Source organism: Nelumbo lutea, chromosome 3 (genome assembly GCF_056320005.1).
Source record: "Nelumbo lutea isolate HS-2025 chromosome 3, American lotus-T2T, whole genome shotgun sequence".
Taxonomy (NCBI): domain Eukaryota; kingdom Viridiplantae; phylum Streptophyta; class Magnoliopsida; order Proteales; family Nelumbonaceae; genus Nelumbo; species Nelumbo lutea.
In genome coordinates, this window is record NC_142686.1 from 62,873,995 (window position 1) to 62,888,848 (window position 14,854).

Consider the following 14,854-nt stretch of genomic DNA (forward strand, 5'->3'; position numbering starts at 1 on the left):
AACCAATATTGTCATAATTAAATAATAAAAATGCAAAAAATATATAAAAATGCAAAAAAAATAAAAAGTACATAAAATTTATAAAAAATTTTGATACATCTTAGATATTATAAACTTATCATATCATACAAAAATAAGTGTGATAAACAAGAATTATTTTTAAAATTAATTATATAAATGGAATAAAAACATTAAAGTTGCCAGAAATGATAATGCATTTTTTTTCAAGTCAAATAGGCTAAAACATAATGCCATAATTATATAATAAAAATTTTAAAAATAAATAAATTGAACTAGAAAATAGAAAATACAATTTGTCTATAAAATATGTACATATATCTAATATTATATTTTTTCATGATAAACAAAAATAAATATGACAAATAGGAAGTATTTTAAATAATAATAAAAATGAAATATAAAATATAAATCCACCAACACACTATGCTTTAACTATTTATCATTTTTTAAATTATTCTAATAAAGGTATTAAATTTATTAATGTTATCTAAAATTTCCACATGGAACGCACATACGACATATTTACTAGTTAATATAAAAGTGTGAATAGACACAATTCTAATAATTATTTGATTCTATCACTAGCTTAAGGTAGATTAAAACTTAATGTGTGTGCACTCTTATTCTCATAATTATATATGTCCTAATTATATGCGATTAACTATATAATTTTTATTTCTATTCATGCTATATTCATAGGATTGACAATTTCTACTTTACCTAGTAGATATTTGCCCTTACCCTTTTCAATAAGATGGGTCTTTTCTATGAAGAATAATGGATTTTGCAATGGAGATGGGTTTTAAGATTTTACAACTCATATTGGTATAAGTAGTTGTAGTATTAGGTTAAACCCAACATTCTTCAACCTATACATTAAATTTACTAAAATGCCATAATGCTTATAATTAAATTATTATTATAAGACAAAGTTATGTATTGTATATAATTTAATAATCTTTTATATTTTATTTAAAGGATAATTAATAACTAGTATGTTTTTTAGATGTTTTAATCAAATAATTAAATTCTTTTTTCTGTTTGATCATATTATTTTGCTTGTTTATTGTTTTTATAGCAAAAATTAGATGTGGGTTCTAGGCCCAACCCACTAACCTAACATATTCAATTCTTAAATGTGTGGAAGGTAGGGCCAATGAGGTTTTTTCATTTTTATATGTGGAAAGGGTTTGGATATTAAAAGTCCAACTTATTACAAGTTTTGTACATTATACAATTGAAATGTTTAAGAGGCACTAAATGTTTAAAATTTGTAAAACCTATTCCATTGCCATCCCTACACATCTATCATTAAATTATGGGTTCTTAAATCATTTCTTATTATTTTCACCAAAATCCTATTTCTAAGCCTTTCTACTTGTAACACTACCTTTTATATCAAGTTATATAAATTGTGTGCATTCTCATTTATCTTTCTTTAAAAATAAAAATAACAAAATGAAAGATGTTATTAAAGTAAATATAATTTTATATATTAGTAACAATAGATTATATATTAATAACAAAATGAATAATTAAAATATACATATGTATAAACGTATATATTTTTTAAAACATTTCATATAATTTTTATTAATATTTATAAAATATATAATTTTAGTAACTAATCAATTTTTTAAACATTTAATAACAAAAACATCATTAAGAACAAATGATATCTAAAAATTAAAATTTGGATATATATACATATAATTAATAATGATAGGTAATTAAAATGTTATGTAGTAATAGTTTTATTGCTTTCAAAGAAAAATTATGTTTTACTTTCTTAATTTATAATTTTATATCAAAAATATTAACCTAAAAAAATTAATATATATCAATACTTTAAACTTTGTACAATATTGAAAATACTATATACATGTAAAATATATATAAAATTATAATTTTAAGAGATGCATCACAATATACTTTTAGTATGAATAGATAAGGTGAATAAGTTAAGATATATATGAATACACTAAAAATTTTAAATAAATACTAAAAAATATATTAATAATAATATATATAAATTTTACATTAACTATAAATTAGTTATTTATACATTAAAAAATATACTTTGATAGTTTATATAATTTGAACCATCAAGACATAATGATAACTATTAGTGACAAACATTTACTAAGAATTAAAATATATACTTACCTTAGTTCTCAAAAAATATCAATATAGTTTTTGTTAATATGTATAAATATATAAATTTTAAAAATCAAATTTAACACTTTATGACAATCATTGACTAAGACGAGAAAATTTAAAAATTAAGAAACAAAATGCATACAATTACAATAAGTATTAATTATAGTATACTCGTAGATATATCATCTTTTAAATAAATAACTAAGAAATTTACATATATTGTTTAATATAACAAATTATGTATTATTAATTGTTAATCATTAAAATTTAATAATGTATTATAAACAATGCTTAAATATCATTGCGTATCAAATGTATTAATTTTCAAAGTAATTAATATGTAATTTTTATATATATCTAGTATATTGATACGTTAAGCCTTAGTTATAAAAATTAAGGAGAGTAGCATAATATATTATTAAAAAAATAAAAATTATAATGTAAACAATTTGACTTTGAAAACAAGCTTTTAATGAGAAAAATCACTTATGAGACATTTGAATTTAAAAAGTTACCTTAAATATAAAAGAAAAATGAATAATTATAGGGATTTAAATAATTGATATGTATCAATTAATACAAATCAATACTTTAAATCTTAATTTTAAGTATAAAACTATTAAAAATTTTATACAAGTAATATATTATACTATACTAATCATTTAAGTTTAATGTCATGTTACACGCAAGATTTAAAGTATTAATACATATCAATTTTTTTATTCATCAATATCAAAATGATTTAGATATTCTTAATAAGTTTAAACATTAATGTTTCTCTTAATATATGTATACTTGAATCATCAAAGTGAAAAAAAAAAAAAGAAAAAGAAAAAGAACATTGATAGTTAAAAATTCTATAAATACAATTTTTGTCTCTAATATATCAATACTTTGAATTTTATTTTTGAAATTAATAAGAATAATGATTGGGAATAATACAAATTTAAATTTAAGAACATAAAAATTATCATAAAAAATATAATGTATTCTCGTAAAGATTAGTATCATGCATATATTAGTTATTTCACATATGTTACATGTTCATAACTTCACAACTAGTATACATTAATTCATTAAAATTAATGTGTATTCATATAATAAATCTTGGCATGGGATATAAAATCATTAGTAAGAACATTTGAATATTTATATTTAAGTTCAAAGATAATAAATTTACAATTACATCATAAATTTTAAAACAATTTTATTTTTAATAAATCTTAAAATAAACAATAGTTATTTTCTAAAAGTTTGGAGAATAAAAATAATTATAAACATTTTAATGAGAGAAAATATGAAGGATTGTTATATTAAAAACATAATGTACTCTCATTATATCATTTTGTATCATATGCTCATATTGATCATTTCACCCATACGATATATTCATAACTTAAAAAATGGATATATATTAATTAATACAAATTAATGTATGTGAATATTTTAAATCTTAACCTTAGATATATATGCCACTAGTAAAAAGATTTAAATCTTTATATTTAAGTTTAAAGACAACAAATATACGATTAAACCATTACTTTTTATGGATATATTTATTCTAGACCTTAAGCTTTAAGACAATTTTCTTTTCTTGATGAATTTGTCAACAAATGCTAAAAAAATGATCATTGAAATTAGTATATTTATAAGTGTCAAAACAAATTATTATTATATTCAAAATAATAATGAAGCTTTGCTTTGAAAGTGGTTACGAAGATTGCTAATGGAAAATGACAAGTTATAGACTAAGGTGATTATAAGTATTCATGGGCAAATGCCTGATGAATGGGACATTGGAGTTCTAGTTAGGGATACATGAGTCTCTCTCTAAAAATCTATACATGCTATTCTTCTTTCTTTCTTTGCTTTTTATGATGTATAGCCTTTGTTCTTTTAACCAAGTAAAATTTTAGGAGCATAATTAGGTAGGGGATGTGTTTGAAAGAACAATTCCCTTCATTATATTCCATTTCTTTTTTTTTTTTTTAAGATGAGCTAGTGTCTACCTTTTTTATTCCCTTAGACTCAAACTTTAGGATTAATTGAGACTTGGGTTTTAAAAAAATATTAAAAACTCTAAAGTCCATAGTGTTTCAATTTTAATTCAGATTTTGGGAGAAATTATTTTGGACTTGGTGAGGAGAGATAACAAGATATGGATTGACTTCATGTGGTGTATTTTCATGTGCTTATGCCTATTTTTTCAATGCCTTAGTGTCACAGGTGACTCCTTCTTCACGCCATCAAGCACCTACCGTGAGCCATCAGAGTGCCAACCGCGTGCCTTCATGGTGTCAACATGTGTGTCATGGGTGGGCTTTGCATGTATTTTGTAAGGGGGGACTGCCAATGGTGTTATTGTAATTATATAGTATGATTTTTCATCCTTTTGATGTTTCCTATTGTCACTCCCCCAAAAGCTTAACGTACTCTTTGAGGGGAGGTAGGTAGTCGAGTGAGTCATGAGCATGTAAAGGTTAAGCATGAGATCCCCTCGACACTGAACTGCGTGCTTATGCTTTCCATCCATTAATGCAATACAATTTGCCTTTTATCTAATTCGTGTGCCATCTTTGTTGCCTTTTCTTGTGTTGTTGCTTGTTGCTTAGGCTTACTTATCGCATTCAAGTGCTGCACGGGATCCCAACGACTAGCCCCGTGACATTAGTGCAACCCTCTAATAGCATGAGGTAAGACTTTTTAATCTTGGAAGTTTAGGGTAAATCAATTCCTCTAAGGATTGGAGCTTTTTGTTGGAGAGATTTTCGAGAATGTATAGTACTTGTAACTTTTTTCATTGAAAGACCCAAGTGGTTCTTATCTCTTAATTGGTGTATGGCTAATGGTGAAAGTTGTTATCACTTATTAATGTCCAATCCTTTTGTTTTAGATATTTAGGTTTACTTTTTCTCTTTGCTTGATTACAAGTGGACCTCAAGAAAATATAAAAAGATAATTTGCTTATTCCTATTTTAGGTGGCCAAAGAAGAGGGGTAAAACTCTTTCAAGATGTGTTAGACCTACCACTTATTAGACAATTTGGGAAAAAAGGAACTCAATGGTTATTTATTTATTTATTTATTTTTTTGACAAAGAAAGGAATAACATTATTGAAGCAGTTACTATTAGAGTGGTATAATGGATCAAAATGAATTAACTGATTAATCCCTTGTAAAAGCCAATACCAACCCCATTTTCTCCACTAGTTTCTAGTTTTGACAAACTAAACTTTGATGGCAATAGTGAAAGTAACATGGGGTCGTTTGGCATTGGAGGAACCTTTAGGTTGTGTTTGGCTACAACACAAATGAATTTATTCTGATGCAAAATTATGACAATGCAAATGATTTTAGTGTAAGTTCTAGCCTATTTTTATTTTAAATTTAAGCTTATTTTGTTTGATTGTAGTACAAATGAAGGAAATTAAGACACCAAACACAACCTTAGGAACGAAGATTGGAGAGCAATTGCTTTATTTTCCAATCCTATTAGTGTTGGTGACTCACTCCGAGCTAGGATCTTGGTAGTGATGGAAGAGATGAATTGTCGCAAGCTCATTGTTGAAGGGGACTCAAAAATGGTTATAGATTGGTACAAATAGAAGAAAATGGTTTATAGAAGTTCGCTAATGAAAAAAGATTGTTCAATTGGCTAGCACAAGGGTTGGAAGTTCAATTGTAGTAAGTAAAAGAGAAGTGTAAATTCCTTTACGAATACTCTGTCTAAGCAAGGGATGGGCTGTGTTGTAATCTTGTCTTTTTTTGGGCACATTTACAAAAATTCAACTTGTGCCAATATTGTATTGATTGCATAACAATATATTACAATGGATACAAATGGATATGATGCACCAATTGGTAAAATATCTATTTTTTTTAACAAATCTTCTTAACTTAAATCATTATACTGTTTGTTTTAAGCATAGTTGTAATTCTTTCTTCACTCCTAATTTGCAAAACCAAAGAAAAATATGTAAAGAGGTAATTTTATTTTTCATTTAATCATCATGTTCAATTGACGTATGTTGTGGCTCATTTTGTGATCTTTATTAGATTTCTTCAAAGAAAGTAGAAAAGACCAAAAATAAAAAAAAAAATTAAAAAAATTATTTTATATGTTTTAAATGATATTCATGGTATAAAATAATTTTATTTTAGTAGATTGAAAGCTTAAACATTATTTGATGCATTGTTATTTGTTAATGTATCTCTTTATATAAACTATTAAACTCTGCATTTATTATGTATTTATATCTTATTCACATTATTTTAACTTTAAATTTAGTAATATTGATGTATTTATAGGATTTATGAGAACTTCCCTAATAATATCTAATTCTATCCATATATTTTTCACCATATTCATGTATATCCAAAGTGTCCAACACATATTCACATCCAAGCTTCAAAGTGCAATAGTCGATACAATGTTTTGAACCTTTAAATACATGTATTCAATCTTTCCATCATTTTCAATGTTAATTAAGTGTATCCCAATTTATGAAGCAAAAAAAGAGTATATCCCAATTTATACTTCACATAAACCATTAAAGTATTTCTGACCAGGTAAAACTATTAAAATATGTATTTTTTTATATTTAAAGACTTATTTTTTATCAGTATTTTATAAGACTTATTTTTAGTCATCAAAAAATTATCCTTGATGTTACTGATATATGTTTTTCAGTTTGTTCGACTTTTCCTAAGCATTCCATGCATATCAATCTTTCTACCATACCCATACGTGTCCGTGTCTATGATAAATCTCCTAAAATTGTCTTTCCAATACTCTTCATGCTTCTAATACATTAAACCTTCCTTTCCTCCTCCCTCTCTCTCTCTCTTCCCACTCTGTCATTTATTGCAATTAGGTTTAACCAACCAGGTAGGAACATGTGACAGCATAAGAAAAAACCCACTTCAACCCAACCCCATTTGAACCCTAAACGCAACCAACCATAACAGAACCATAGACAGACAGAGAGAAGAGAGAAAGAGATTGGCATCTCCCCTTTGAAAGTGATAGTGGTACAATATTAAAAGCTAATGGGTTGAAAACTTGGAATGATATCATAATTAACAAAAGTAAATCCCTATATGAATCCTGCTATCAGCAAGTACATAATTCAATGGCAAGCTCCTTTGGAAGCAACCAACTTCTCTACTAGTGATACAAGTCTACAACCTAAACTATTTTACCCCTGCACTCCCTTAACGCTTAAGTATGCGTACGTAGTTCCCTCCAAAGGAGACCAACATGCTACAGCGTTGTGTTAGACCATGGAACTGGATCATTTTCACAAGTATGCGTATTCTTTTCCCTTGTAGAACAAATGAAAAGCCCCGTTAATTTAACTAAATATACCTCAAGCATCAGGGACATTCAAGTTCTTGAAGAGCTCGGGAAGGTGGGCGTTTGTTAGTTTGGTCCTCTTGCTAATCTCGCGATGCTTCTTCTTGGTCTTTGACTTGGGTGCAATGCCATGCACTTGGGCCATAGCCCGCCTCTTGGCAGAGTTGGTTGCAGGCTTCATCCCATTCTTTTGAAGGTCCTTTTCTATGTCGACCATATCTACTGGCAGCTTCATTTCCCTGAATAGCTGCTTTAGGTCATCATCCACCTTGACCGGAACCCTAGGATCATTTGGGTAGGCTATGTCTTCTTGTGAATCAAAATTCGACAGCAGCCAAATCTGGCCTGCAGCCTTCAAAGCCTGCACAAAGAAGTATATATTTGTTGTAAGTACCGTCTATCTTGACTTTCTAAAATTACCACTGTATTTTTGGTCGTTCCAGTGCTTCACTTAGGTCAGCAATAATGAATACCCCCAAAAACAGAACTTTAATTTAGGAAGACAGTAGCTTTACTATCAAAAATTCAGGACTGTTCCATCCTGTAGATGGTGGGAACAGGTTGGTTAGTCAGGCTATCTAGTGAGCTCTTAAGAAAAGTAATCCTTTTACTGATAAAAAAACAAGCGTAATCTCTTTTATATGCTAAATCGAAAAATAGCAATAAAAGGAAAAGAAACACCTACCAAGGTTCAATATATTGGTATCACATGATATCGGTAAGCTTATATACAGATATGTGTTGCAATACAACGCATGGATACATTGGAGAAATTCTTACAAATCCCTAGGAGTAAGCATTATTTGATTAAAACCAAAATTTTTGGTTTTGGTTCAGTTTTCTCTTTACAATTTTGGATTCAAAATTTTGGTTTAATCGGTTTCATTTTTAACCAAATAAACCAAATGTTCACCCCTACAAATCACACAAATACATCAATAACACTAAATCTAAGGTTGAAATAACTAACTATAAGGCATAAACATATAAGAAATGTACACTTTAATAGTTTTTATGAAGAGATGAAATACATGTTAGATACCATACAATACTAATAATACATAAAATAATGTTTTTTTATCAATAATGGGTAATGCTGTGTTTGGTTGCAATGCAAATAAATTTGCACTGATGCAAAACCATGGCAGTGCAAATGATTTGAGTATAAATTTTGACCTATTTTTGTTTCAAATTTTAGCTTATTTTGTTTGATCACATTACAAAAAAGGTAAATTAAAACATGAAGCAGAATAAAGTAAAATCCAAACAAAATTAAACAAGAATTTGCATTTTTCACATTTGCACTCCCATGCATTTGTACTAGTGCAAATAAAATTGCACTGCAACCAAACACAGCCTAAGCTTTATTAATGATTCAAAGCAAGCCAAGTATAAGAACAGGGGGGGAGAGAGAGAGAGAGAGAGAGAGAGAGAGAGAGAAAGAAGCTTTCTTAGCCCTCCCATAGAGTTTCAAACATAAAACAAACCAAAATCAAATCAATTACATCTGAGACCAAAACAACGAGACCCTATTCACCCCTTGTTAAACATCAGTAAGACAATAAGCACTTCTTTTGACCCAAATAGGGTGGCAATTGGGCAGGTTTGGGTTGAGCTTCAACCCAACCAGTCTAACCCGCCAACCCTTTAATGACCCATTTAGAACAAAGTAAATGGGTTGAGTTCAACCCAACCCATTAGCTTTTTAAATTCAAATTATAGAAAATTACAGGAAATGCAAAAAAAATGAAATTACAGGAAAATAAAACAAAAATTATAGAAAAAAGAAAAATAGGAATAATAGAAATTGCACAAAAAATATATAAGTTACAGAAAACACAAAAACAAAAACAAAAAATCTAACACAATGGGCGGGGTGGGTTAAATGGGTTGGGTTGGAAATGATCAGCTTACTAATGTTCATATTCCTTGCTCTTTGTATTTCTTCCATTACCGCCGCCAATAACTCAGCCCAGTCACCTACTCCAATTGGTCCTAGGAAAAACGCAATTATTTTTCCTTATCCCTAAACACACCTCCAATGCCTGAGGGCTTTGGATTTCCAACACTACTTCCATCGAAATTCAACTTACTTAATAAAACCACTATTTGGGGGGCGGGGAGCATAATAGTGGAGTTGAGGCCTCCTTAAATGGGACTGAATTAGCAACTTCCTTCCAGTGAGTGTAGACCACCTCTATGCTAGTTTCTTTATTACTCTCCTTGTTTGAAAAACACTCTTGAGTTCCTTTCTTCCCAAATAGTATGGCAGCCCATACACATCTCCATACTATCCTTCCCCTTTTCATTGGCCAACTGAACATTGTAGAGGCGAAGAAACTTTGCACATTTGATGAGGGAGTCCACCCACACCAGAATAAAGAAAGAAACAATTAGGAGGAGAAAATTGTAAGTATTTCAATGGCCAATTGGACACCTCACACCCCAAAATATTTGCACACTCAGATACCTCCCCCTCCTCTATGTTGATCCCCGCTATACAGCTTATATCAAACTTCACTTTTAAGTTTTGCATTTGCTCAAAAAGTTGTACAAGTAGTTTCAAGTTCCTAACCTACCTCAAATCATCCTCTTCACGAAAAAGCATCATATCATCTGCAAATTGTAAATGAGTAAGAAGTACCCCCTCCCTTCCAACTATCCAACCCCTTATTAAATTTCTTGAATATTCTCTAGAGATTAATCTCCCAAGAACATCTACTGCTAAGGTAAAAGGGAAGGGAGAGAGGGGTTCCCCTTGTCAGATACCCCACAAAGTAAGGAAAAAGTCCACCACTGTTCCATTCATCAGGATAAAGTAATGGCAAATCCAAAGGCATCCCAGCACCCATTTACACCATCTGTCCAAGGTCAAGCTTGCAAACCACTCCTTTCTTCCCAGCTCTCTTCAAGTCCTCCACACTTACGTTTACTATTAAAATTTGATCAGCTATTTGTCTCCCTTTCACAAAAGCCCCATGATTAAGTGCAATGATGGTAGGAAGGGCTAGACTAATCCCAAGAGACATCACCTTTGCTATAATCTTATACAAGCTATTCACCAGGATAATTGGAGTTTAACCCCAGATTAATTACTCCTCTCTTGTAAAATTCATCAAACACTAATTTAAGGCCTTCTTTCAAAATATTCTAGCACTCTTGATAAAATACCATTGTGAACCCATCTGGCCCTAAGGCTTTTGCTTTATCCATAAAAAATACTACTTCCTTTATTTCCTCCAAATCAAATCTTCTTTCTAACCAATCATTGACCTCAATCTCTAACCTTGGCCACTCCAATCCTTTTTACCCACACTTTGCCATTTAGGGGCTTCTAAAAATAGATTTGAAATGATCCACAAAAGCTCCAACTATCTCATCTTGTTGCATAATGGTTGAACCCTCTACCACTAACTTAGCTAGGAAAGTTTTCCTTCTTCTCTTGTTCGCCACAACATGAAAGAATTTTGTATTCCAATCTTCATCTTTTAACCACTTATGCCTTGATTTCTTGTCTCCAACTTATTTCCTCTTCGTATAAAATGTCCTCCAATTGATTCCTCAAAGTCTGTCTTTGTTCCTTATTACTTTCCTTAAAAGAACCCCCTTCTTTCACGTCTAATTCATAAATTTCATCAATCACAGCTTGCTTCCTTTCTTCTAATCTCCCAAACTCCGAAGTGTTCCATTCTTTAAATTTGGTTTTCAAATACTGAAGCTTCTTATGAAAAACTCATTCCTTTCCACTTGACTCTAGGTTCACTTTCCTCCCACCAATCCTTAACTCTTTTGATAAATCCTAAATGGCACAACCACATATTTTCAAATATAAACAGAGATGGTCCAGCACTTCTCAACTCCCCTCCTTTGAAATCAAAATTGACCAATGGTCAAAAGTTACCCTGGGCAAAGCTCTAGACACCAACCCTCTCCAATTCTCTCTCCAATCTAGTGAGAATAGAAACCTTCCAATTTAGAACAGATTGAATTCATTTGGAGAGTAGACCAGGTAAAATTACTGTTAAGTAATTGGACCTCCTTAAGCTCATAAGTACTCACAAAATGATTAAACTTCCTCATACTTGTCATCACCCACTGCCTCAAGTTGTTAGTTTCATCTATGAATTTGATTACCTTAAAATCCCCCCTATGCATCAAGTCCTTCCCACAGTCCTCTAATATCACCCAATTCTTCACATTTCATTTCTCTCCCTATAATCATTAAAGCCATAAAGATTTGTCAATACCCATTCAAATCCATCCTCTACTTGTCTAAATTTAATAGACACTGAGAACTTACCCATAAGTTCTTCAATAACTACTAGCACTTCACTTCTCCACAATATCGCTAAACCACCTAAGAATCCCCACGATGGTGCAACTCCCATTTAACCCCCCTTGTTTTCCAAATACTTCTACCCACCTATGATCGAATTCTACCAGCTTGGATTCTAGATCTAAAACCACATCCAAGTTTTCTTTCCTAAGCACCTCCTTAATTATTGATCTTTTCATCGCACTCCCCAGAACCTACTTATTCCCTTTCCACTTTTCCCTTCTCTCACTGAACATTTTGTCCCCCTTCACATCCAACTTCACTCAATTTCCTTTTCCCACTTTTTTTTCTTTTTTCCTTCTTCTTCAATAAGACTTTCAAGTCATTTAGATCCTTCAATTTACGTCCTAGCTGTCTAACAAAATCTGCCACCTCTACTAGTTCCTCCCTCTCTTCCTCTCTATTCACTCTATCCTCTCCACTCTCTTCCCCTCCCTTATTTACCTTAGTTTCTTCTTCACTTGGCTTACCCATTGCTTCCTTCTACAATTCCTTCTTTTTTAACCTTCCAGTAACATCTCTATAAGTTCCCAATTTTTTTTCCCTAATCCATTTCTTCCTCTAAGACAATTCCTTCCCTTCTCCCCATCACTTCCCCATTGTTTCTCGCATCATCATTATCTCTGCCATTGGCTTCCCATGCTGAATCTTGGATGAGAATTTTGAACAAAAGCTTCAGACACAGAGCAAACATTAGTAACTAAACTCGAATTGACAAGGTTACATGGGCTCTGTCTAAAGGGGGGACATAGTGACTAAAGAGAAACCAACGGTTAGCTTTCCTTGTTTGGTGGTGTGAAAATTACCTTCCCCCCTCAGTATGGTTTTGTTTAGGAAGATTTCCTGTCTCCTTTTCAATCCATATATTACTTCTAAATACCTATGGTTTGCCCCTATCTCGTGCAAACCTATCCTGCCTCTGATGATCCTCAGCTATTTCTTACGGACACCCTGCATAAATTTCTTATTCATTCCTGGTTCTTCTGTTTCCACACTTCAGTTTTCCTTCCCAACATCCTTATTATGTGTTATTGGCGACTGTATAGGAGTAGTTTAGTCCTTCTATTTATGTTCAAGTTTATGTGTAATTTTTATGTTAAGCGATGTGTCCTATACTTCAAGTAGGGACATGATAGTCTTTTGTTTTAATTTAATAGAAACATATAAATATAACCTGGCCAACTAGAGATAGTGACTTTTCTCTCTTGTTCAAGCCAGTTTTCTCCTCCTCCTTTCTTTTCTTCTCCTCTTTTTCTCTCTTCTATCCCCTCTAACCTTCCTCTAATTCTAACAGAATTCTAGTGTAGGTCTGAACTTATCATGGTATCAGAGCCAGGTTGACAAAATCAGATCTGCCCAGAATTCTGTCCTATTGCCATTCAGCCTAGGGTTTTACAGTTTTCTTCATCATCGTTGGAGATAGGGAAAAGGGCTGAAAAGGAGTGATCGCCAATTCCCTTTGGAGGTTTTCATGCCTCCTGTCAGTGGTTTAGTGGGTGTTTGTGGTGGTTCGTAGGAAGCCCTCTAATTGATGGCACGAAGGGGGCTTTTTCGGGTGTGTTTTCCTCCCTTTCACAGTGACAGTGCTATGGTGTGTATTCAGGTAGTTGTGTGGTAGTTTTATGGTGCTGAAAGTGAAGAAATCAGCGATGCGTATTGCTGAAAATTGTGACTGTGGGTGGTTTCACTAGTGTTCAGTGTGGTGAAAAGTGATTTAGAAGCTTGATATACGAAAAAAGGGGGAATTCAGATATGGGAGAAAGTAGTGAACACAATTCTAGTGTTATGTTTCCCACCGACTACCTGAATGTTTAGATGACTTCTAGCAAAATCTGTAGAGGTCTTTCTTAGAGCTAAGAATAAAGTGAAGCATGTAAAATAAGAAAAACCTCCCGTTGACTCTCTGGAGTATAGTGATTGGGAACAAGAATATGCACCATGACCTGATTATGGAAGAGTATGGAACCCAAGATCGGTGTGAATTTTATGTTCCTAGATACAACCAAGGAGATTTGGGACCATGCCAAGAAATTGTACTCGGGACAAGACAATACTACTAGAGTGTATCAGCTTTATCAGGAGTACTTTAATCTGCAATAGGGTAATTAGTCTTCAAGAGTAGGAGTACTGTGTTTCTAGATACAGTCAAGGAGATTTGGGACCATGCCAAAAAATTGTACTCGGGACAAGACAATACTACTAGAGTGTATCAGCTTTATCAAGAGTACTTTAATCTACAATAGGGTAATTAGAGTCTTGAGGAGTACTATGTTAGCATGAGGAATCTTTGTAATGAGTTGAATGTGTACCATCCCCTCACTTCTGATTTTAAGATTCAGCAACAATAGAGAGAACAACTAGATGTGACCAGTTTTTAGTAGGGCTGAAATCTGAATATGAACCAGTGAGAGCACAGATACTAGGAGGGTTAGCTCTTCTGTCTCTAGAAGAGGTGTTTGCCATCTTCGGAGGATTTCTATTGAGCCCACAGAGAATTCTAATATCTCTGATAGGCCTACCTTTGCAATGACAAGAGGGTGAAGTCGTGGTGTTAGAGGTGGAGCTCGAGGAGTCCAGCCTGGTCGTAGTGATAGCAGTGGATCCATGTATGGTCGTAGTGGTGGTGGTGGACCCATGTATAGTCGTGATGGTAGACGTGTTGGAGGTCGAGATTCAGGGGGAGCTCGTGGTAGAGGACGTAGTAATGGTCCGAGAAGGTGTACACATTGTGGTATCGAAGGGCACACCATTAACTTTTGTTATGATTTGCATGACCCACCTTCGACTTGGGCAAATCATGTAGTGGCCAATAATGGTAGTTCAAGACAGGATATCCAACAAGTTGATCAGATGCCCTCTACATCTATGGATGTCTCTGGGAAGGAGATGATGAGTGTCCCACGTGATGAGTATGAGTAGTATCCAGGCCACCTTTCAACAGAATACAGCTACTCTCACACATTCAGGTATGGCACTATAGCT

At 32.1% G+C, this 14,854-nt stretch overlaps 1 protein-coding gene across 4 annotated transcripts in view; it reads right to left on the reverse strand.

Moving 5' to 3' along the window:
• Positions 1 to 7,230: 7,230 nt before the first annotated feature.
• Positions 7,231 to 14,854, reverse strand: part of LOC148865302 (transcription initiation factor IIE subunit beta-like) — a 30,279-nt gene continuing 22,655 nt past the window's right edge. For all 4 annotated transcript variants that reach the window (XM_088977013.1, XM_088977015.1, XM_088977016.1 and 1 more), the window contains one exon: positions 7,231 to 7,897. In XM_088977013.1, the coding sequence (XP_088833139.1) occupies positions 7,550 to 7,897 (348 nt within the window). In that variant the 3' untranslated portion in view covers positions 7,231 to 7,549. The remainder of the gene's footprint in view (positions 7,898 to 14,854) is intronic.